The sequence below is a fragment of the Sorex araneus genome, chromosome 5 (assembly GCF_027595985.1).
Source record: "Sorex araneus isolate mSorAra2 chromosome 5, mSorAra2.pri, whole genome shotgun sequence".
Lineage (NCBI taxonomy): Eukaryota > Metazoa > Chordata > Mammalia > Eulipotyphla > Soricidae > Sorex > Sorex araneus.
In genome coordinates this window covers 85,435,399-85,460,450 of record NC_073306.1, presented here as the reverse complement: position 1 = coordinate 85,460,450, position 25,052 = coordinate 85,435,399, and the positions used below count along the sequence as shown (strand labels likewise).

Below are 25,052 nucleotides of genomic sequence, written 5' to 3'. Positions count from 1 at the left end.
AGTCTTCTTGGGGCTGGATCACATTTTAATCGGATTAAGGGAGAGTCGGAGGGTTTGAGGAACTTCATGGGGAGGGTCCAACCTCCTCAGGGTCGGCTGAAGGTCTTATCAGGTCTGTTTTCTGTATCCACAGGGTGGATCAATCTTCGGATTTTCCTCCCAGAAGTTCTGTTGACCTACGTTTCGTTGCCAAGGGCCTTTCCCTGCCTACCTGCTACATCAGAGTGACCCCTGAAGACTAACTCCTGAGTACTGCCAGGTGTGACCCCCAAATCAAACCAAAACCTCACAGCGTCAAACAAAAGAACTTGTTTTCTTGGAACGATGTTTATTTAAAGTCATATTTCTGAGTAAACCATCCACGGGAGCTATGCAGCCTCCAGGGGCTACCGAAGCACACCCAGATTTTCTAAAAAACCTTCCTGTGTAATATAAATTGTTAAAGCACGACAGGTGGGCAGCCTCATCATATACAATCTTTGGGTATTTTTGGAAATTAAAGCTAAGCAGTAATTGATATTTAGAGTATTAAGTTCCCTGGGGGGGGCCAACTGGATAGTTGAGCAAGAGAGCTTCCTGTTTCAGAGCGTGGCCAGAACATTCTCCAGGTGGAACAAGACTCTGTGAGATCCAGCCGCAGTTTTGGCCTCATGGTGGCCGCTGGACACTGTCCTTTCAGCAAAGAGAGGGCAGATTTCAAGATGGCAACTGCTGTGTCATCATCCCCGCCCCCCACCCCTCTGGGCAATATCAAAAAAATCCCTTAGAAAAAAAAAAAAAACCTGCCCCAAAGCGCAGCCTTCCCGCTGCAGTTCTCACTTTCCGCCACTAGATGGAAGCAACACACCGTCTTTCCGCAGGGGTCGCACTAAGGCGGAGTTGCAAGACCAAGTCAGTAACTAACAGGATGCAGAAACGGCAGCCGAGGAAAAGGAAGACGGATGCTAAAAATACCGTAAAGCCAACGTGGTACGGGCTGTGGACCAGCAAACGGGAGGCACCTGGGACTAAGGGGCCAAAAGGAATTCTGCAAAATACTGAAAGGGGGAAGAGGAGACAAAGAGAATTCTCGGTGTCTTGGTTCTCCTCTGCCTCAGCAAGGGGAGAAGGTAGGAGGGGGAAAAAATGAGACATTAACTTTTGACTAAAAAGGCACTTTATTTTCATCTTATTCATTTTGAGGTTTTTGGGCAACCCCAGGCGGTATTCAGGGCTTATTCCTGGCTCTGTGCTCAGGGATGACTCCTCTGTAGCTGGTCCGCATTGGTGCCTTACCCTTGTACTAGCTCTCTCTTTCTCTCTCTCTCTCTCTCTCTCTCTGTCCCCCAAAGGCACTATTAATAGAACTGATAGGCTGCCCTCGTTTAAAAAGCAACCACACGATGTCTCAATGCCCAGCTGTCTTTCAGAATCACTAAGATGTAGTCAAGAACAGAGGCCATTAGCCAAGACTCGAGTTAAATCATCCAATTAACGAATCAGGACTATTTCCCACCTGTCTCAAAACTTTCTGGCCGTTGCTAAGATACGTGCCCATTCATTCCAGGAGAGCTGAATGGATGAGAAACAATTCCTCTGAGTTTGGAGACAACAGGGCAGAGCAGAGAACCAGCGCTTTTTAGAAACCTTTCTCAAGAAAGTTCTTGGGGTGACCTTTTATAAAAGACAGTCCTGGCACAAAGGAGAGGGGCGTCTCTGTGCTTCCCCGCGGGCATCCTTCCAGCATTCATTCATCACTTAGGAACCCTCTTCTGGGATAGGACAGGGGCAGGGCACTTGCCTTGCACACGGCAGACTTGAGTTTGATCCCCAATACCCCATAGGGCCCCCTGAGCACCACCAGGAATAATTCCTGAGTGCAGAGCAGGGAGTAACCTCTGAGAACTGCCAGGTGTGGCCCAGAAACAAACAACAAACAAAAACAAAGCAAAAAACACATCTCTAGTGTTTGAAATCCACCAGAATAACCACGCTGCCAAGGTACAGATATACCATTTTGTATCTTGTTACCCTCTGTTCAAGGTAAACCATGATGTAAATCAGCTAAATATGCTCCTCAAGAAAACTAGAACCAAGATTTTTGTTTGTTTCTGGGTCATACCTGGTGGTGCTCAGGGTTTACTCCTGGTTCTGTGCTCAGGGGTGCTCCTAGCAATGGTGGGGGCTACATGTGGTGCCAGGGATCGAACCCAGAATTGTGTTTTGAAAGGAGGTGTGATAGGGCTGGAGAGTCGGTTCTACAGGCTGGGTGCTGCCTTTGCGAGCAGCAGGTCCAGTTCCATCTCTGGCACCATCTGGTCCCCCGAGCACTGCTGGGAATGACCTCTGAGCAACTTGTCCCACTGACTGTGGTCCCCAAACAAAAACAACCCCCCAAACATTAGGTATGAGAAAAAGCACAGACAAGAACAATGTATGGATGCTAAATCCAACGGGAGTAGGAATTCACTAGAAGACATCAATTTCTCCAGAGAGAATCAGAAAATATTCTGGGAGATGGAATTAACTGGAGAGGCTCAAGACTACAGGGAAATGTTTATTTGGAGACAAGTGACCTAAAGCTGAAGTATTCAGAGCTCCAAGGAACCAGGTCACGGGGGCTTGGGATCAGCTGGCCCCAGACTTCACAGGAAGCCATTAGGAGCTCCCGCTGGGCCTAATTGTTTTTAGAGCATATGGCGCTCCTGCCACCCCCCAGCTGGGAGCTCCCTGGCTTTTGTCAGCTGGTGTCGGGACCTGAAGAAGAAAATAGGCACTTAACTCCCCTTCCACTAATTTACTATTTCTCCTCCGTACCCTCCTGCACAAGCCAGATTATCTGGGCTACAGAGACACCTCAAGGCCCTCCATGGTGAAGAGCTAAGAAAATCGCCTGACAGACACAGAGGAGTTTAAGAAGCACCACACTGGACGCAGGACAGAAGCACAATAAATACGAACACACCGGGACAGCTTCTGAAAGGTTATTTCATTGCACATTTAACAGGGTGGCTGGGGATGGGCCAAAAATCATTTACGGCACCCAGAAAAATTTTATCAAGCATTTAGCGTTTATTAAAATTAGGTTAACTGCTGCATTTCCTTCATGGGATAAGATGAATCAAAAATAAGGCTTCATTTCTAGAATGTTGAACTTAAAAATGAATTTAATACAATGAATTATTTGTATATGCAAGATCATAAATATTTGTTGAAGGGAATTAGGACAATGACATTTAAAAAATTGTGTACTAAAGTACATGAACACATACGTATTTTAAAAATTCTGACAATACTTAATAAAACAGAACTCTTTGTTGACAAACCATTTGGACCCAGTGAGAAAAAGTTCCTCTCAAGATTTTTGTTTTGTTTTGGGGCCACACCTGGCAATGCTTAGGAATTGCTCCTGGCTCTGTGCTAAGGAATCACTCCTGGTGCTCAGAGACCATATGGGGTGCAGAAGATCACACCCAAGTCAGCGGCATGCAAGGCAAGGGCCCTGCCCACTGAGCTATCACTCCAACCCCACTCTCAAGGTTTTTCTTAGATCTATGATCACACAATCCACAGGCTAAGATCTGAACTGAATAGAGAAGCAAATCTTTACTGATCTCTAAGTCGTATCAGTAAAATGATCACTAATAAAAAAGCAATGCTTTCCTAGAAAAATGAACTGAACCGTGTTTTCCATACTTAAAAGAAATTTTCAAAGTTATGTGTTCACTGAGGGCAGTGAGCACATTCGCACGTGGGTCAGCTGGGGAAGCCCAGGACAAGCCTCCGACTCGAGGTTTCTGCAGGGTTGTCACCACAGTCGCTCACCAGAGGAGACGTCTCACGGCCTGTCAATGCCCAGCTATTCCCACACGAGCTTTTCAACAGAAAATCAGTGGCACCGAGTCCAGAATTAATCACAATACTGTGATTATGATACTGGGGTAACGATACTGTGGGAATTAAGTTACTATCTTAAGTAATGGGAATTAGGAAAAAAGCCTGGAGTCTTTCCAGCTACTTTTATACAGCATGAACTGGTCAGCTGGGGCCAGTCAGTGTGCAAGGGCAAGGGCTAGAAGGCAGGGTCCCAGGATCAGATCTTGGGATTACATTGATATGTTTGTAACTGACCCTAAGGAGGGCGCTGGAGAGATAATACAGTGGGCAGGGTGCTTGGTTTGCACGCTGGGTCCATCCCTGGCACTGCATATGGGCCCCTGGAGCCCTGCCAGCAGTGACCGATCCCTGAGCACAGAGCCAGGAGTAAGGAAGCCCTGAGAACCTCTGGCTGTGGTCCAGAAAAAAAGAACCACCCTAAAAGTACAAGGCAAATCTAACTGGAGGGACAAAAACTAAAAAACATAAAAGTCTCCAGAATAACTAGATCACACAGAGACAAGAACAAGGGTGTCAGAAAGTCTGTATAATTATCCAGTAAGAAAACAACTCTCGATGACGGAGCTCTGAAAATTTCTAGAGTTAAAAAAAAAAAAAGAAACTCAGAAGTGCAATCTGTCTTGGCTGCTTCACTCTGGTCCAGGGAATCAGGCCACCAGCCCCTGGTTCTATTGGCAAGTATCACACGGCCCCTCCCGCCTCTCGGTGGGGGGGAGGGGGAGGCTGAGCGCCAAAGCAGCCTGCGGGCAGCCCTGAGGCGGGGAAAGAAAGGCAGAGGTGCCCCGCCCTGCCTCCTCTGGAGTCACACATTCTCCCGGCCCACAGCCCGTTTCCTGTCATCTTCCAGAAAGGTGGAGATCAGGTGTTCCAGCTAAGAACCAGCGGCTTTGTTTTCTCGACACCTGACTCACCGCTCCTCAGGAGAACACCCGACTCGACTGGAGAGAGCGGAGAGCACGGGAGGTGACGGCTCCTGAAGGCAGTGAGGCAGGCAGGGGGAGGCCAGGGGACGAGGGAGGGGGCAGCCACAGCTTTTGTCCTCCACCGGCAGGTGCAATGCCTGGGTGCAGCCAGCCCCGCCCTGAGCTGCACCTGGGGCTGAGCCCTAGTGCAGTTTGCTGTGCACTGGGTAGAGAAGACTCATGTGCTCCGCCCCCTTGAAGGGCAGCTTCTCGTTGGAATAGTAGTGTACCACTTCCGGGATGCTGGTAAAGACGGCGCTGGTCTGATTCAGGGTGTACTTGTTGTCCTTGGTCTGGGCCACAATGATGTGGACACATCCTTGACTCGTCCTGGAATGAAACATAAACCCAGGCGACGTGAGGGAGCGACCTGCCCCGCCACAAGAGGGCGCTCTCCCCAGAGAGCGTGAGACCCACCCCCATCTCAGCGCTGGCACTGTCTAGGCTGCTGGCTCGCCCAAAGGGCGCTCAGGAGCTGCCTGGCCCTCGGCCACATGTGGGGCGCCCTCAGCCGTTTATCTTTCATGCACACAAGTCATCAGCTACTGGAGGGGGGCGGGGGGGGCGGCTGGTGGTGGTGGAAAAATCAAAGTCCCGCTGGCCCCCAAACTCCCAGTCCAAGGGCGAGACCACCAGGGGGAATTTCCCATTCATGAAGGGAAGAGGAAAGGAAAATTCTGGACAGACTTGCGGGTGGTACGGACCGACAGCTGGCACCCCAGCAGCCTGCCCCGGGCACACACAGAGCTATTCCTGGCATCTGTCTGCGGCCGGTCCCTCTGCCCTGTGCTCCGCTCCCCCCGCCAACCTCGCTCTCCTCCAGCCTGACTGTTTCAGCTGCAGGGCTCAGCTTCCTGAGGAAGGAAGTGCTGTTAGGGCTCTTGACAATGACCCTCCAACACAGCACCACAGAGCCACAGCACAGCGCCAGTTTCCATGATACAAGCCCCAGCGGCCGGGCCGAGCAGGCAGACGAGCTCCTGTGCACACTCAGGGGCTGGGGGCGGGGGAGCGAGTGGCGGCTCCTTCTCGCCCAGGAGAAACTGGTGTCAGAACTTCAGTTGGCATCTTGACACTCAGTGTGTGTGTGTGGGGAGGGGAACTGACTCACGAAAGTCCCAGCATGGGAGCATCAGAGCACGACTAGTGCCCCGTTGGCGGTCTGAGCGTGTCCTCTCTGCCGGGGCCAGGCTAGGCAGAGGGTGACACGGTGGGACATGGAACAGGACTGCTGGGCGCTAGAGGCGGGGCTGGGGGCCGGCATCTCCAATCCCAGGGCTGCGTCCTCACCCTCAGCACGTCTCACATTCTGGGGCCCAGCAGGCAGACCCCGCCGGGCCAGCAGAGGTGCTCAGAGTGGCCCGGCAGGCCCCAGCACTTACTTCAGCGCGATGGAGTACCGACTGTTCCCCGACTCGCTGTTCCGGACCAGGTACCCAGCTTCTCTGCAGGGCTGGAGCAGACCCTCCGCCTCCGCTCGGCTGATGGAGCCGTGGTACCAGCTGCAAGGGGAGTGGGAAGGCCAGCATCAGCCCACCGGGTTCCACACTCCCCACTTCTCTTTCAGCTGGGCGCAGGGCTGAGCCCTGGCCCTTGCTCAGGGGTCACTGCTGTTCTGTTTCTCTGCCACACTCCGTGATGCTGAGAGCTCACGCCTGACTCTGCGCCCAGAGGTCACTCCTGAAGGTGCCCGGGGAAGCAGGTGGGGTGGCGGGAGGAACCAGAGCCAGCTGCCAGTGAGGCACGCGCCCGGCCTGCTGTGCTATTGTTCTGGCCCGCTCTGTCTGTGCTGGGCCACACCTGGCTCTAAGGTGGCTTCTGGCGGTGCTTGGAGCCTGAGGTGCTGGCAGAGGGGCACAGGGCTCAGCCTTCGGGCTCTGGGCTCTCTCCAGCGTGGCTGGTTTCTCCCCTCCCTTTCCGGAACCTCGACAAGGCCTGGCCGGGGCAACTCAGCAACACCCAGTCGAGCTGAGTGGGCGGACAGGCTCGGCGCCCAGGCCCCCCGAGAGCCTGCTGCTCGCACCCTACCCCGGAAACGAGCACGAGACGGGAGCAGAGCCGCTCAGGAAGCCGCCAGCTGCCGCCCAGCACAGACAGCAGCTGAGGGGGGGATTCCGAGTCACAGCACCCACCGACCGCACAAGGTGGGCCCGCCGAATGACCAGGTCAAGGTCTGCTCTCGGCTGTGAGCAGAGGCTCTGGGCTGGGCTTGAAAATGGGTTTCACTTGGGGCCGGAGAGACAGGACAGCAGGGACAGTGTTCCACCCCCTGCACCACACAGGGTCCACAAGCCCTGCCAGGAGTGACCCGGGGACAGAGTTAGGGGCCTAAAGTCTCTCCCCAACCCTCCCCCCGCCAAATGGGACTTGGAGTGATAGTACAGCGGGTAGGGCATTTGCCTTGCATGCGGCAACTCAGGTTTGATTCCGGCATCCCACATGGCCCCCGGAGCACCGCCAGGAGTGATTCCTGAATGCAGAGCCAGGAGTAACCCCTGAGTACTGCTGGGTGTGACCCAAACAAAATAAAACAAAAACTGGGCTTTTCCGAATGCTACCCCCCCAAAAAAAAAAACACACACACAAGTACTTATGGACGCAGGACTGTGACGCAGGCCAACGCCCACCCCGGCAGACACTCACGGCTGCTTCTCCAGGGGCAGGGAGGGGTCCACCCTCTCCCCCTCGCTGTGGTCGGGCAGCGCTGGCTTCAGGATCTTCTGGGTCCAGCTCTTCTGGCGGAGATGCTGCCTCCCCGTCTCCTCCTTGGCGCACGGCCGCTCTGCGCCTTCAAACTGAACTGGAAGGAGGACCCCCGTGAGCCTCAGGCCGCCTGGAGGAAAGGCAGCCTGACCCCATCACAGGTGACTGTGTCCCTCCAGGGCTGGGCTCCTGCAGCGCCCCCCACCACACACCCCACGGAGCCTTCAGGGAAACAGCCTGGGGCTGGCGGGAGCCACTGCAGGAATTGCAACATGGGATTTTCTTCTTTGGGGTGTAGGAAACACCTGGCGGTGCTCAGGGAACCTCCTGGTGGGCTTGGGTGTCCCTATGTGGTGCCGGGGATCGAACTGGGGTCAGTGTGTGCAAGGCCAACGCCGTCCCCCGTCCCGTCTCTCCCCAGGGCCCGGGCTCACCCGACAGCGCCCGGGCGATCTGTTCCTTCTTCCACTCCCAGGGCTGCTCGTACTCGGCCGCAGGCCTCCCGTCATTCTCGGGCAGCCGGCCGTGACCGTCGGGGGCCCTGGCCTTGCCCTCGGCCCTGGGGGCAGCCCCGTCCACAGGCTCGTAGGGCGTGTCGTACAGCTGGGGGGCCTTCCCCAGCAGCTCCTTGGAGCCCCTCCTCCGGGCCTGCGTGTCCCCCTTCGGGCCCTGCTCCCCTGGCTCGCACGGGCCATCCAGCAGCTGGAGGGCCTTCACCAGGGGGTCTTTGGAGCCGCGACGTCGAATTTCTGAAACACACACACCCGAGGCCGTCAAAGGGTACCCAGCGCCCACCGGACAGTGCCAGGTGGCCCATGACGCCAGGCCCGTGACGCCCCCCGCTGGCAGGGCCGGAAGGCAGCCGGGGCCATGCCCACGCCCAAGCGTGCCCCAGCTGCCCCCCCAAGGCGCTGCGAAAGGAAGGGGCTGACTCTTCCTCCTGTCCCTGCCCAGGCAGGCATCAGGGCATGCAGCTAGGGGCCACCCCACCACAGGCACTGCCCCCGCCTGCTCCGGGACTCCTCCCCATCCATGTGGGCCTGCCCAGCGTCCCTGTGGGCAGCAGGCACTGGCCCTCAGCATCAGGCACTCTCAGGGGCAGTATCAGCGGAGAAAGGAAAGCCAGGGCAGTGGTGGTGCCCGGCGATGTGCCCGAAGGGCGTCTCTGCCGTGAGAGACTCGCCACTTCCGTGTACCAATGTCGCTGCAGAGACACGGAGAGCAGCCGGGAGCATGGAGAGTCAAACAGAACCACAAAGGGGCCACGCCTGGGTTCTAGGACAGACATTTCTAACCCTAACTTCCTTTTTATTTTGGTGGGGTAGAGGGGTAGTTATTTTGGGCCACACCTGGCGATGCTCAGGGCTCAGGGGACCCTGTGTGGTGCTTGGGATCAATCCCGGGTGGGCCGCGTGCAAGGTCAGCACCCACCCTCTGTCCTGTCTCCTGCTCGAGGCATTGCGTGGAAGAGAACTGGAGCTGACTGAGAAAGAGATGGTCCCTCCGTGGGGAGGTCTGCAGGGGGAGTCCCGAGAGGGGGTCACAGGCCAGCTCGCAGCACAGGGGTCAGCAGAGGAAGCGGGGGCAGCAGTGGAGAGGCCCACAGTGCGCCCAGAGCCAGGAGGTTTAGCGGTTCCCGGGCCAGAGAGAACAGGTGGTGCCAGGACGTCGTGAGGCCCAACGGGAAGTCAGGAGTCTCCAGCCCCAGCTCAGGCTGAGACAGAAGCATGAAGCTGGGTGCGAATCCCCCGCCCTCTGCAGGGGCTGGGCTGGGCGAGGCACACGGCCCTCCCTGCTCACTGAAGAACGGACATCATTCCCGTCAGAACCCTCGGCTGTCTGACCCCCCCCCCGCCCCGGGGAGGGTCCACTCCGCCTCCCTGTCCTCTCATCCTCTTGCAGACCAGCTCTGCTCCCACGAGAGGAGTGAACTCCACGCTCACCCCCCGACCCCTACCAGTGTCTGAGGGGACCCTCCACCATCTCCAACCCGCTCCCTGCTGCTGGCTGGTCGTGCCTACCCCGGGGGCTGCCTGGGGCCCAGCCCTCTCACTGCTCCTCTCCCAGTGTCCCCACGGTCACTGCTCCAATTCGGTGGACACTGCCAGTGCCGAGCCCCCACACCTGGCTTCTCTGGTGGGACACGATTTGTGGCAGTGGAGGGGCGGGCAGCTGAGAGTGGCGGGGCAGAGCGCTGGCAGCTGCAGACGCAGGGCCCAGCGCAGGCCTGGGGTCACGCTCGAGAGACTGAGCCATGAGTCGAAGCCACACAGAGGAAAGGGGGTGGGCAGAGGGGAGCTAGGGGGCTCCAGGGCAGAAGCTGGGGCTGCCCAGGAAAGGGGGAGGAGGAACCCCGAAGAAGAGGAATCGTGAGGCTGGCGGGGCTGCAGGGCCAGGAAGCCAGGGCGCCCGAGGCTTCAAACTTGAAAGGCATAAAATCAGTTAGGGGCCAGAGAGCGCACAGTGGCAGGTGCTTGCCTTGCGCACACAGGCCCTGGGTTTGACCCCAGCACCACATCTGGTTCCCCAGCACTGCCTGGAGCCATCCCGGGGTGTGGCCCCAAAGCACACCAAAAATTAAGTTACCTTAAAATGGGCCTGGTGTAGGTGGGTCCCTGCTGCAGGGGTCCCACCCCAGGGGCCAGGTGTGCTGAAAGCAGGGGGTCTAGGCGTGGGGGGAGGGGTTGGGGGCCACATGAGCCCAAGGGTAAGATAAGCCCAAGAAGTGCTTCTGTGCTGGGCTCCCAGAGGCCCCCTCCTCACTCCCGGTCTGGGGAGCAGCTCTGCACACCAGTGTCTGTGGAACCCGCTGGCCTGAGCCCCGGAGCAGGCAGTGGGGGGAGTCTTCTGAACCTCAGTTTGACCTCTCACCCCAGCAGAGGCACAGGGGCAAGGCTCAGGAAGACCCCTCTTCTCTGGGCTGGGCTGAGATGAAGAACTTTTCTGAGAACTTTTGCACAGAACCAAGAATCCAGAAAGTGGCCACACGCAGGCCTTCGTGGGGTACTCTCAGAAATACTAGGGCTTGGGCCCAAAACCCAAGGTGACCCTTCACTGAGATGGGCCCAGACAGGCCCCCAAGTCCAGTCTCAATGCTTGGCCCTCAGAGACGGGTCCTGTCCATCTGGCTAGCGCCAGGGCGGATGCCCAGCACGGCGAGGCCTGGGCACCCTGAGTGCTGACCTTGAGGCTGGCCCAGGGGCCCACCGCCTCAGACCCGGCGTGTATACTGGCGGGGGCGGGAGGACTCTGCTTCCCAGGACGGCTGGGGGATGGGCCCAATCTACTAATTATCATTCATTTTCCAAACCTCATTTGACAGCAGGGATGCAGGGGCTTGGGGGAGAGGCCAGGGGAGGCCCCTCCGGGGGCAGCCCCAGGCCAGCCCAGCACCTGGCTGCCCCCAACCTGAGGTGCCATAGAAACAGAAACAATCACGGGCCTGGGAGCCGACCCTTCCTGCAGAGAAACAGCCCCTGACGTGCAGGCCGGCCCGGAGAGGAAGCCAGCCTGAGAAGGAGGAAACGGCCAGAGGAAACTGCGCCCTGGTGCTGCCGATAGAGGCCATTGACCACGGCAGACAACAGAGCGTGGCCAGCGGGGACAGATAAACACGCATCTGCAGCCAGGGCCGGGCCGCGGCCGCCACAGCCACAAGGTGTAGCTGCGGCAATTATCACATGGGCCGAAAATTTTCCTTTCTCCCTTCCCAACTCCGCTGTTCCCTAAAAACACACAGCGTAGGATTGGAAGCGCTTGGCCTGCAGTCTGTGGTCGGTGCCAGACATCCCCCCCTCACCCCGAATTCTCCCGAAGGTGAATTGTGTCCCTTGGGAGAGTCTCACCCTGGCTGTCAGGGAAGGTGAAGGAGCAGAATGACCAGAGGGGCCCGCGCCGGGGAATTCACTGAGGTCTGCAACGGTCACCAGGGCAGTTAAGACAGACTCGAGCCATAGTCCAGCAGGCAGGGCTCCTGCCCAGGTCATGGCGAGCAGCCTGGCAAGGCTGGCACCTACCAAGTGGCTCAACTTGCCTGAGTTCATACAACTTGTACGACATCAGTGGGAGAGATGGTCGGGGGAAAGACTCTCCTGCTAAGTGGGCGCTGCTGCAGGGACCCTCCAAAACCATTTTCAATGTGACAGTTTTCACTGGGGGCTAAGACTCCCCCGGGAGTGAATGCAGAATTTTTTTTTTTCTTTTTGGGTCATACCCACTAATGCTCAGGGGTTACTCCTGGTTCTGCACTCAGAAATCACTCCTGGCGGTGCTCGGGGGGGGGGGGCCATACGGGAATCGAATTATATGCTGGGAATTGAACCTGGGTTGGCCTCGGGCAAGGCAAGTGCCCTACCCGCTGTGTTGTCGCTCCAAGCCCGAATGCAGAATACTCCTGCGGTTCATTTAGCTTTTGCTCCTGCTCGTTTAGCACAATGACAGCGAGGCTTGTACTGGCCTCGCCTTGTCTTCATATGCCTGCTCTTTCCATGATCAATCTTTTGGACATGTCCAAGTGAGAAGTTATTGGTAAATTTATAGATTTTGAGATTTTCAAACCTAGGAGAAAAGTTTTTTGTTTGTTTTTTGAGAGGAGGGGTGGTCCCGGGTTTCAGGGAAGGTTGATGAGGCTCGAGTCCCTGGGCTGACCAAGGCCTTTGCTTTACTTCACGGTTATTGCTGCATTTTCTACAAGAGACCTCTGTTGGCCGGCTGCCTAGGGTCTGTTCCCTGTGGGCCCAAAGCCTAGACTGTGGCCTCTTCCATGCTTAACAAAAGCCCAAGAAATATTGGCCAAATGTTATAAACCCACATCATGAACGAGTTTCATGAACTCAAGAGTCTCTCAAAATTGAAGATGTTCTGAGGCCAGAGAGGAAGTATAGTGGGTAGAGCACTTGCCTTGCACACAGCCAACCCGGGTTTGATCCCCACCATCCCATAGGGCTCCCCTGCCCCCCAAGCATCACCAGGGCTTAACTGCTGAGTGGCCCCTGAGCTTTGCTGGGTGTGGCACCAAAACAAAATGAAATAAAAAAATTGAGATACTCCTCATTCCCCAAAAAGTCTGTGTAGAAACTGGGGCTCTACTTAAATTTTGTTTGTTTGTTCTTTGCTTTGAGGTCATACCCAGAAGTACTCAGGGAAAGCTACTGGTTCTATGCTCAGGGATCACTCCCAGCAAGCTCTTGAGACCATCTGGGGCACAGGGGATTGAACCCAGGTCAGTCGAGTGCAAGGACACAGACCCCACCAGCTCTAGCCCCTCTGCTTAAGTCTTATTCTCTAGAATTCTTCCCATATCCTGTAGAAACAAATGTTGGAACTAAACACACACTAAAATTCTAATATTCTAAGTCTATTCCTTCCTTTCATTCACACACACTCAACCCCCCCCCCCCACACACACACACCCTCAGACACAACACAACAACAGACAAATGTTTCTCAAGAAATGCTGGCTAGGGGCTGGAGCGATAGCACAGCGGGTAGGGCGTTTGCCTTGCACGCGGCCGACCCCAGTTCTAATCCCAGCATCCCATGTGGTCCCCTGAGCACCGCCAGGGGTAATTCCTGAGTGAAGAGCCAGGAGTAAACCCTGTGCATCACCGGGTGTGACCCAAAAACCAAAAAAAAAAAAAAAGAAATGCTGGCTATTTCTGAAATTATAACCAAGTACATAAGGAACAAACTGAACAACAACAAAAAATTTTTTAAAAAGAAGAAAAAAACCCAACCCAGTAGCAAATCTTTTATTTCCAGTTTCCGATAAACTCACTTCCTGTTATTCTGCCCAGCTGGGTAACCCATGTGTAGAATAAGAAGCTCCAGTACAGCGTCTCTCTGGCTATGGACAGGGTGCTTTGTACTAGGCATTTTAGGTGAAGAAACTGTCAAAATCAGCAGCATGTTTTTAAAGAACTAAAAATTTAGTAGCTAAAACAAGTCAATAATTAAAAAACTTGGTCCACTTGACTTCATTCTCCAACTAAAAACAGTAATTTTTTAGTCTACTTAAATAAGTTTATTCATTAAAGCGGTTTTAAAGCGGAAACTTACAGGGGCCAGAGAGACAGTACCGTGGGCTAGGCACATGCCTTGCACCCAGCTGACCTGGGTTTGATCCCCAGTCTTCCAAACTCCACCAGGAGTGATTCCTGAGTATAGAGCCAGGAGTAACCCGCCAGCATCACCAGGTGTGCCCATCTCTAAAAGAAAACCCAAAAAACCCTTGACAATTAATAACTCCTCAAATATTAAATGCTAACTACACTTACTACGTTCACTATTAAACAATTTTGGTTCCTCAATAAACTTTTGTCAGTCTGGTTGGAAAGATAGCTTGTGTGTAGATCTCTAGATGCTTTTTTCCCAGCCACACCTGGCTATATTCAGGATTAATTCCTAGCTCTGTACTCAGAGATCACTTCTAGCAGTACCCCAGCGACCATACAAAATGTTGGGAACTGAATCGAGGTCGGCATCATGCAAGATAAGTGACGGACCTGCTTTACTACCACTCTGGCCCATAAAACTTAGCGTTTTGTACAAGTCATATCAATTGGTGAGGGAGGCAACTTACAGTAGGAAGCAAAACACACTCAGGCTACTGTGGAAGATGTGGGTTCTAATTTCTCCTGTTTTCCCAAGACACGATGTGCACAGGGAATTCAGATCTCTCAGTCCCTCTGATCTTGTTTTCTCAACCCAGGGATAGTATCAGCATTCCTTAGCTTATGAGTTCTGTATGCATTATTGGTGTGGAGTTGAGGGAGATATATTCCACTCTTGAAAGCATAGCTCTCTCCTTATAAGTCTGACTCCAGAAATAAACACCTGAGAAGGCACAGATACAATTCTTAGAGAGAGAGAGAGAGAGAGAGAGAGAGAGAGAGAGAGAGAGAGAGAGAGAGAGAGAGAGGAAGAAAAACCAAAGGCCCAAAAAAGATGGTGCAAAATTAAGTAGTGGCAATGCTTTGATAAAGCCACTCAATTTGAGGTAAAGTTTCCCCTTAGTCCTTTCACATCACAGCTATTTTCTACAATTCTGACTAAGTTCATTTTCACTTCCTTTCATTCACAGATTTCATTAGAGGTCACAGTCCAGTGACCTTCAGGGTCACAGCCTGGCCAGGGTACACCCTCCCCAAATGCTGGCCTTATCTCTGCAAGCAGAGAAGCAGGAAACAGCAATGCCTTCCGGTCATGGCTCACTCTCATTCTGTAGCCTGTCTTGAACCAGGCAGGGTGCTGCCACTGGCTTCTGCTCGGGCCTTCTGAGACTCAGCTCTTCAGGGTGTTTTCCAACACAAGGGACAAAGTCTGTCATGTGTGACCAGCTTGTCTTTTCCCAGGCCTGAATCCCAGGATGTTCAAGTAAGGTTCCCTGAAGTCAGCAATCAGAAACGGCATTTTTCCCTGGAGGCTCAGAGGAAACCTCAGCGAATGATCCATTCCAAAATTCACACAAAATAATACAAACTAGCTATGTAGAATTATCATTGATACCAACTCAAGAGAATGTCGAGGGGAAACAAAGTCCCCTACACGACAGTGACTGCCTAGCCCACAAGGCAGGACTGTGCTGACTTACACTGTTAAGAGTTTCTTGACATTAGTTTTAGGTTTGCCTGGAGTGGATTGGCTCACAGCGATGATTAGTAATCATTCCTTAGTCATGAAATATTTTATTCATATACTGCCGAGCTTGCTGAGAAATACATTTTCCACAATACACAAAATCATGTCACATCTGAACAAATTAAACTCCTTTAAGCATATGTTCATCCTGTCATTTGGATTTCTGACTCCCATTATGAATGTCAAAATTTTGAAAGTGGCCAAGATGGGGGGGTAGTGACAGTACAGTGAGTAAGGCAGTTGCCCAACCCCGCCCCCATATAATTTCCTGAGCACAGACCCACCAACATAAGCCATGAGCACTGTTGGGTGTGGCCCAAAAACCAAAAAAAAAAAAAAAAGTGGTCAAGAATTGTATACAAATTATTTGGGGGGGACCACAACCAGATCAGGGGATACTCCGGCTCTGGGCTCCGGGAACCATGACGTGCAGGGACCTGAACCTGGGACTCTCGCATGCAAAGCACACACAGAGCCCACGGAGCTCCTCCCATGAGCTCTCTCCTGGGTATTCATCAGCTCAAAGCTGAAGATCCCATTCTGAGCGAGCTCGAAAACTTTCAAGAGGCATCTCTCAGAGAATCAGAAACTCAAGACCCGACACAGTTTTAGATGGACGGCCTTGAATGGAGAGGAAACGAGCTAGATCTCAGGTCTGATTTCCCTAGTGCCCACTCAGCTGCGTAGAGTCAAAATGCTTCATCCCATTCCCACCAGGACACCCCAGTTACACTTCCCCACACTCCCAGTGGGCACGTGACCTCAGCCCACGCCGAGCCGTTCTGGTTACGGACCTGTTATCATCTGCTGCGCGTCATAGGGCTCCATGTAGCCATCATTCTCGCCAACTCTCTCAGCGTCCCTCTGGCCTTTGGTCCGCTTGGCATCGTAAGGGTCTGCGTAGTCTTCCAGGATGATGACCTGTGAGAGAAGCAGTGAGGAGAGTGTCAGGATTATCATAAAGCAGAATGGCAACACGGTCAAGGCATCCCTGGCACTCTCCCACAGACCCCCAGAGTTCACCAATGTCTGGTGAGTTCAGACTCCTTATGCCATGGACTGTGCAAATATCTGACTTGGTAGCACAACCGACTGGCAACCACTCGCTGAAATTTGCTAGTCTCTGAGATTCTTCTGACTTCTTGGCTCCTCAAGCAAGCAAGCATTTGTTGGGTGGCCGAGGAGAACGGAGGACACCTCTAATTTTAGAGCAGTAGACATCCACCGAGTGACCGCCTTCCCCAAGACTCTGGTCTCTGATGGCGGACCAGCTGGGCGACACAGCCCTCTTAGGTCAGGCAATCACCAGTGACTACTGACCAGCTACCAGCACTGACTTGACATCATGAGGGAACCAAAACAAACCCTAGACTTGCTTCCGGTCCTCCAGGAATTTCTAACAGTTCTTAGGAGACAGGCTTTATAATAAGACAAGAAATAGGTCAGCACTAAACAGGACTGTGGGAATTTCCCAGGTTCAATAACTCCTGGCAGATGGGCTCCCCAGGGCTCCCTTTTAGGCAGTTTTGGGTTTTAATGGGACAGTTTGGCCTATTTGAGTCATCTTCAGGGGCACACAGGGTCTCCTGGATTGTTCCTGTTTTACCATGTGTGCTGCTGAGTGGACACTGGCCAGCCTGGGAAAGCCTCTCTCCTGCCCAAAGGCCAGCAGGAGTGTAATCGTTGTTCTGCAGCCATGGAGAGGGTCAGGGACCCCCTTCCCGCAGAGGAAGGCCTGGCCCTGCTCCGCCACCTCCTATTATCTCCTCCAAAGACCTGGCTCTCCTGGGAGAAGAGTGGGGAGGACTTCCACCTGGGAGCAGATGTCTAGGAAGCATCAGACCTCAAGAGAGGCTGACTGGGGGGCAGCCAGACCTCCACTCATGGCCCTCACTTTGTCCTTCCTCCTCACCTGCCACGGGCACTGCATCCTCTGGGGAACTGGAAGGAGAGCGCTGGACCTAGGCCTCGCTAGAAGGCTCTCACCACTCAGTGGGCCCCTGGGAAGGGTCAGCCTGAGCTGGTCTTCACCAGCTGGTCCTTGCCAGCTCCTTCCATACTGCCAAGCTCAGGTGCCAGAGCACCTTTGAGGAGAGAATGGGGACAGAACAGAGGAACCCACACAAACACACATGGTGCGTTATGAACTCTGCTTATTTATTTATTTATTTGCTTTTTGGGTCACACCCAGCGATGCTCAGGGGTTACTCCTGGCTTTCCACTCAGGAATTACTCCTGGTGGTGCTTGGGGGACCATATGGGATGCCGGGGATTGAACCTGGGTCGGCTGCATGCAAGGCAAATGCCCTACCCGCTGTGCTATCACTCCGGCCCCGCTTTTTTATTTTTTTGGTGGATGGGGGTCACACCCGTGGATGCTCAGGACTTACTCCTGGCTCTGCACTCAGGATTCACTCTGAAAGGGCTCGGGGGACCAAATACTGGGGGATCGAACCCGGGTCAGCTGTGTGTAAGGCAAATGCCCTCCCGGCTGTGCTCTCTCTCTGGACCCCTCTCTCTGGCCCCCCTGGACTCTTGGTTTGGTTTCAGAATGTCACCCAGTGGTGCTCAGAGCTGACTCCTGGCTCTGGGTTCAGGGATCACTCCTGGCAAGCCTTGGGATTGAATCCAGGTCAGTGCTGGGGACTGAACCCAGGTCAGCCACACCTTCCCTGCTGCTCTGACTCTCACTATAGGCTCTTGACATAACCCAGTGGGCAGGAGGTTTGAAGCCCTGATAATTAAAATACCCGAACCTGGAAAAGCCGCCTGGGGAGAAGCATTTGAGAATACAAGCTGAGGTCTTCTCGCTGCTCTCACACAGACTGAAAACTCAGGCAAGAGCAAGGAAGCCCCAGCTCCCCTAGGAGAAGGGGCGGTCCCAGGCACACACGCCTTTTCTTGGGAGCTGCTCACATGGCCAAGAACCAGAGAGCCTCTGGCCTACAAGTAGCAGGAAACACCTTCCCTCCTCCTCTGTCATTTCCTTCAGGGCATTTCCTTCTCTCTTTCTCTGCCCGCACAGCCTTTGGAGCGTGGTGCCCCTCTCCCTAAGAATGATGCACAGCACATTTCAGAGAATGAATGGGAAGGCCATGGGCGGTGCTGAGGAGTCCTTTCACAGCAGTGAGGGGAGCTTCCAAACTCGCCCAGGAGTGGGGTGGCCGCCAGCCACTCCCTGGGTCTCTGGGAGTCCTGCTCAGAAGTCCAGGTTATCCTCCCTTCCTCCGAAGCAGAATCATATCCTGATCCAACTTTGCAACCCCCTGGATGGAAATGAAGGTGAGCTCACCTATTAGGGGGTGAAGCTAAACAGAGACGCCGGACCATCACATTCTGGTTATTTCACTAAATGAACTCACAAAAGGAAGCCAAGATGCCATCGCAAGATTGAGGGGGCTCAGGACTGAAACCCCCCACCCATGGGTTTAAGTGACCATGTGCAAGAATCAGCAAAGACTGGGACTGGACAGACAGTACAAAGGGGTAGGAGCTTGCCTTGTAAGCAGAAACCCAGGTTCAATCCCCAGCACCACACAAGGTCCCCTGAGCACTGTCAGGAGTGATCACTGAGCACAGGGCGAGAAATTAGCCCTGAGCAGCCCCTGGTGTGGCTCTTCCCGCCACCCACCCTGCAAAGAATTGTTGGGGCCAGAGAGACAGCTGAGGCAGGGCAAGGTGTGGACCTGGGTTCCATTCCTGGCACCTGCATAGGGTGAGCCCCCACTCCACAAGCCCTCTAGAAGTGATCCCTGAGCACAGAGCCAGCAGTAAATCCTGAACACTGCTGGGTGTGGCCCCAAAACCCAAAAAGAAAAGAAAAGAATCAGGAAAGTTGGCGGGACACACCCTTTTGGCCGGCACCTTCCCTGTGGCCTTTTAAGCTCCCTTCCCACCCGTTAGCTTCAGCGGGGCTTGGAGAGATGGACCAAGGGGGCTAAATTCCGTTCTGTTTTTTTAGGGGGGGCGGGGGGAGTGAGGGAGTGGTGTGTTCTTACCGTGTCTTGCTGCTTCACAGCCTTGCCCTTGTCCAAATCAGGGCCCAGGGAGGATGGGGACGAGGACGCCGAGGAAGAGCAGCTGCTGCTGCTGCTGGTGCTGCCGCCCGCGCCGCCGGGGTACGCGCCCTTGGCGCCCTTCTCCTGCGTGTCCACCTTAATGAGCCTGTTGATGTAGGTGCTGCAGCCCGAGCTCTTGCTGGCGCCCCGGTGGGGCTCGTCGTCCGTGGCCCGCGAGTTCTTGCGGCCCTTCCCCGCGGCGGCCTGGATCAGCCCCTGCAGGCTGTCCCGGGACAGCCGGCTGTCCTTGGGGGGCGCGCCGCCCGGCCGGCCGGCCCCCAGCTCGGCCGCCGAGTTCTTGCGGCCCTTGCCGGCCGCGGGCCCCGCACCGCCCGCCTCCGAGTTCTTGCGCAGCTTGGCGCTGCCGGCGCCGCCGGGCCGGGCGCGCTCGGACACGGTCTTCAGGTTCAGCGGAAACTCCTTGAACCACTTGGCCGCCATGAGGGGGGCCCGGCCGGCGCGGCTCAGGAGCGTCGTGGCCGCGGAGCAGGCGAGCGAGGAGGCCCAGGCCAGGCACGGGGAGGCGCCAGGGGCCGGGGGCCACTGCATTCCCCGGGGTTCGGGCGCTGCAGGCCGCGGCCAGGTCCCGCGACGGCAGGGGAGCCGCTCCGGCTCGGGGCGCGGGTCCCCGGGGCGCCGAGCGGGCGGCCGGGCCGCCGTTCCGGACACGAGCGGCGACAGGCACGACGCACCGGGGCCCCGCCCGGGCTGGTCCGCAGCCTGAGCTGCCCCGCGGGGGATCGGGGTTCTCCGCGCGCTCCCGGGGCTGCCCCCGACTTTTTTTTTCCTCCAGGAGGAGAGGTCGGGTTCGTGAAAGCCCCCCGGACAGCACCGTCCACACTCCTAGGGACGCGAGGGGACAGAGAGGAGGCGGCGGGAGTGTCCCTGGCGCCGCGACGGCCGCCCACCGGTTCCTCGCGTCCCTCCCCCCAGCGCCTGGCGCCTCCCAGCCCGCTGCCTCCCGCCCAGATCCGGGGGCGCCGGCTCAACGCCTCACTGGCCCCGAGGGGTCAGGGATGCAGGACGGGGAGAGGGAAGCAGCTGCTGCACGTGTTGTGTGAACGCGCCTCCGTGGGGACCCCCTCATTTGGGCACAAGCGGCTCCACGTTTGCACGAGCCGGACGGCTCTGGTCCGCGCACCGTCTCCAAATGCGCTCCGAGCGCGCACGTGTACCGGTCCAGACCCAGGACGTACACCCCTCTGCTCTCCGAGAACCAGGCGCGGCCGGGGTGCTCTTCCCACTCGGCTTGTAAACGTTTTGGGGGTGTCGGTACAGGGGCGGTGACTAGGAGACAGCGCAGAGGCGGCGAGCAACCGCGGCCCAGCTCGCACCGTTTCTTTCCCCGGGAGCTCCGCCCGGGCGCCGCGAGCGCCCGCCCCCAGGTTGCGGCCGGCTCGGCGATTGGTTGTTGAGAGATGGCCCCGCCCCGCGCCTGCGTTCTAGCTCTTTCAGGAGCCTGTAGCGCATCCGCGGGAGGCGCGAAGTCTCGAAGTCTTGACGGCCAGCGGCGGGGTTGGAGGTCGCAGCTCTGAGCGCGGGGGAGAGGGATCAATGGTTAGCTGCAGGGCCCTAGGGCGAGGGCCTGCGGGAACAGAAACGGGACTTCGAGAGGCACGTGTGGAAGCCGCGCCGGGTCTGGTTGGCACGCTGGGGTGCGGGGTGGGGTGGGGTGCGCGCCTCCCCCATGCAGATTGCCTGCGGATGCTGCATCAGACAGGTGCAGAATTTTGGATACCGGATAATGGGTGCAAGTGGACAGCGCAGGGAGTCTGCACTGTGAGTGTTTTGTGCAGAACTTTAGGCTCCTTGATGTTGAAAGGCGCTTCCATCCTCTGCTCTGCTTTAGAAGCTCCGTAAAAACTAGGTAAGTTATAGATTTCCTTGTGCCCCAAAGGCTAGGGAGGTGTCTACCGCGCCCGCTGGTTTCATTTCTGTGGGATCTGGATGGATTGTGAGAGGGGAATAGGAAAAGAAATATTTTGTTAAATGCCGGCAATTCGTTGAAAATGTCTTGACTTCTAAAGAAACATTATTGAAATACAGTTTTGCCATAAAATTCACCTGTTTTGAGTGAGATTCAAAAAAATTTTAAGGCATATTTAGTATATTAGCACTCCAGTTCTCACTGCAGTTTAATTTTAATGAACTTTCATCTTTCCGAAGGTGAAACTTTGTGCCCCATTGGGACTAGCTCCTTATAATCTACTTTCTCTCTATATAAGGAAGATTTGCATATTTTGAATTTTTCCTGCCATACACTAAGTGGACTTTTGTGCCTGGCCTCTCTCCCAGCCCCTTTAGCATCATGTTCTGGAGATTCATTCCTGTTTCAGCATATATCAATGTTTTGTTTTACCTTTTCATCACTTGGGGGCATTTGGGTTGTTCTCATTTTGGGGCTGCTGTCAGCTCTTCCCGACAAATCTTTGGCCATACGGGGAAATGCAGATCACCTCAATAATGACTGTTACACCCATGAGGATGCCTAGAATAGACAAGTAATAATGGAGGGGACTCTGGAGAAAAGTCCTTCTATCACTGTTGGGACTGTAATATGGTGTAACCACTTTGGAAAAGTTGGGTCGTTTCTCAAAAAGCCAAACCAAGAATTCTCTATGAGCTAATCAGGCCATATTCAGACTGTCTTCTAGCTAATGAGATGTAAGAGTTTTATTATTATTTTCTCAAGATTTATTATAAATAATAAATTTTCTTGATTTATTATTTTGTCAAAATATTTTCTGTTGATATATTTTTTGGGGCTGGAGCGATAGCACAGCGGTAGGGCGTTTGCCTTTCATGCAGCCAACCCGGGTTCGATTTCTCTGCCCCTCTGGGACAGCCCGGCAAGCTACTAAGTGTATCTCGCCCACTTGGCAGAGCTTGGCAAGCTACCTGTGGCGTATTTGATATGCCAAAAACAGTAACAGCAAGTCTCACAATGGACACGTTACTGGTGCCCGCTCGAGCAAATCGATGAGCAACGGAATGACAGTGACAGTGATATATTTTTTAGTTTTATTTGGCCCCACCTCGTAGTACTCAGGGCTTACTCCTGGCTCCATTCTCAACAGATCACTCCTGGCAGGGCTCTGGGGATTCTCTGTAGTGCCAGGGATTGAACCCAGATCAGCTGTATAAGCGTCAACTGCTTTGCTCCCTGTACTGTCTCTAGCTCCCAACATATATACTTTGTCTTTTTTTGAAAAAAAGCCATTAAGATACTTCTCCAAACTAAACAGTAGAATGAGTGCTAATGACTTTGGAGTCAAAAGGTCTGGATTCAAAAAGCCAGATTCCTCATTTCTGTGCATTGAATAAGTGACTCTGGGCACATTACCAGGTGTTTCTCCTTAAGTCTTCTGGACTACACTGGTAAATTGGGATAACAGTCCCCAGCTTTTAAGATTTCTCAAGACCTGAATGGGACAATTAGCTGCTTAGACACCTGGCAGTTCCTACAGGGCATTTTTGCAGGATTTATACAGGGCCTGTGCTTGGGAAGTGTCAGTGTGTCTTTTCAAGAAGTCCGTGAACCTTTCCACGGGTTCCCAGGTAACTGGACTAAGTCCCAGATCTGGTGTAAACCTCTTCATTTTTCTGCATCTGTCCCTCAGTCTTAACGATCTCAACCACTCTGAGTTCTGTTTAGATTTCATTACTGCAAGGGCTGTCTCCTCCCACAGCTGGGAACGATTTAGGGAAAACCTGCTGTTTTCGTTCATATTTTATTGTTTTAGTTTGTTTATTCTTAAAGAAAAAATCCTATTGTGACTATAACAAACTTCTTAGCTGTAGGAAAAAAACAAGGTTCTGGAATTTTCAGGCATTTTCAGGAGCTGTAGATGGGGCCCAAGGCTGTGGGAAGGACCCGGGACTTCATATATTCAGGTTTTGTTCTACTACTTGAGCCGTGTTACACCCTTTTCTGAGTACATTTTATTTATTTATTTTTTGGGTCTACACCTGGCGATGGGCTGGAGTGATAGCACAGTGGTTGGGCGTTCACCTTTCACGTGGTCGACCCGAGTTCGATTCCTCCGCCCCTCTTGGAGAGCCCTGCAAGCTACCGAGAGTATCGAGCCTGTGCAGCAGAGCCTGGCAAGCTACCCGTGCGTATTGGATATGCCAAACACAGTAACAATAGGTCTCTCAATGAGAGACGTTACTGGTGCCCGCTCGAACAAATCGATGAGCAACGGCATGACAGTGACAGTGACACCTGGCGATGCTTTGGGCTTATCCCTGGCTCTGTGCTTAGGACTCATTCCTGGCAGGGATTATGGCACCCTATGTGGTGCCAGGGATTGAACCCAGGGTGCCTGTGTGCAAGGCAAGCTCCCGACCATCTATAATATCTCTCCAGCCCCCTGCCAGTATTTTTGTAGTTATAGTTTGGGGGCTGTGTCCGACAGAGATCAGGGCTTACTCTGGCTCACCACTCAGGGGTCACTTCTGGCAGACTCGAGGGACCATCCAGAGTGCTGGGATCAGATCTGGGGTGGCCATGTGCAAGACAAGTGCCCTACCTGCTGTACTATCACTCTGACCTCCTGCCCGTGTTTTATTTCATTTTTTATCAAATAAATTTATTTCTTCTACTCAATGAAATTTTTTTTTTTTTTGCTTTTTGGGTCACACCCAGCGATGCACAGGGGTTACTCCTGGCTCATGCACTCAGGAATTACTCCTAGTGGTGCTCAAGGGACCATATGGGATGCTGGGAATCGAACCCGGGTCGACTGCGTGCAAGGCAAATGCGCTGTGCTATTGCTCCAGCCCCAAAATTTTGGTATCTTTCAGTCGAGAAGAAAAATAATATTAACTCAATTCTCTCACTACAATAATTACCATATTTAATATGATTCTTACATGGTGACTTAGGTTAGACACAAATTAAGAAAACCAGTCAATAACTTCACTATTGATTTTTTTCTAAGACAACTATTGGGTAAATATGAACAATCTAATTTTCTGTCATAAACTTTCAGTGCAATGGATTGATTTATTTAAGACAATATTCTTCAAATGGAATCACCAAATAAACTGACTGTATTTTAAACTAGTCAGTGTATCATCTGCTGTTCTTAGCTTTGGCTTTTCCATCTGCAAATAGGAAGGTAATATTCTAGCAGGTTATAAAGAAGTGCCAGTGAGATCCAGCAAAACAAACTCCGAGGTGATAATGATTGAGCACTTAATAGGCTCAGGCTCTCCCGCCCTGCTCTGGGAGATGGCGGTGGCACTAAAGACACTGGCAGCGCCTTATTCATTCTCTCTTTGCTGCCGTCTCACCGTCACAGCCGTCAGAAGCCTGACCCGTGTCTTGGTGTGGGCAGTGGAGCAGCACTGGGGGCGAATCTGCCTTGTGCAGTTTCTCCAGGACCCCGCGCTTCCTGGCGCGCAGCTCTTCCCTGTCCCCAAGGCCAGGAGCGGACCCGGCAGCATCGCCGTGACCTGCCTCTATGCCTAGACCTCCTCTATTTGGCCTTTCTACCTTTTTTTCAATGGGATTGTGTTTTCATTTATTTATTCCTCCTCCCCCTACCCCCTCCCCCTCTACCTCTCCTCTCCCCCCTCCCCAGGATCTGCATTCAGGGATCATGTGAGCCCAGGGACCCTACATGGTGCCAGGGATTGAATTTGGGTCAGTGTGTGCAAGGCAAGTGCCCTATCTCCTGTACTACTGTTCTGGCTCACTTATTTAATTTTGTTCCTTCCCCTGCTCTCTTTTGCGGTGCTCAGGGGCTTCTCCTAGTTCCCTGCTCGGGGGTCACTCTTTGCGAGAGTCTGGGGGACCAGACAGAGCTCG

General features: G+C 54.0%; 1 protein-coding gene across 1 annotated transcript; it reads right to left on the bottom strand.

Annotated features, from left to right (window-relative positions):
- Window positions 1–2,949: 2,949 nt before the first annotated feature.
- Window positions 2,950–20,107, bottom strand: SHE (Src homology 2 domain containing E). The gene is made up of 6 exons (XM_004619261.2): window positions 19,178–20,107; window positions 15,974–16,100; window positions 7,976–8,290; window positions 7,482–7,638; window positions 6,221–6,340; window positions 2,950–5,168 (listed from the first exon to the last, which is right to left on the bottom strand). Exons 1-6 carry the CDS (start codon window positions 19,784–19,786, stop codon window positions 4,982–4,984), a joined length of 1,515 nt encoding a protein of 504 aa, XP_004619318.2. The 5' UTR covers window positions 19,787–20,107; the 3' UTR covers window positions 2,950–4,981.
- Window positions 20,108–25,052: the final 4,945 nt, after the last annotated feature.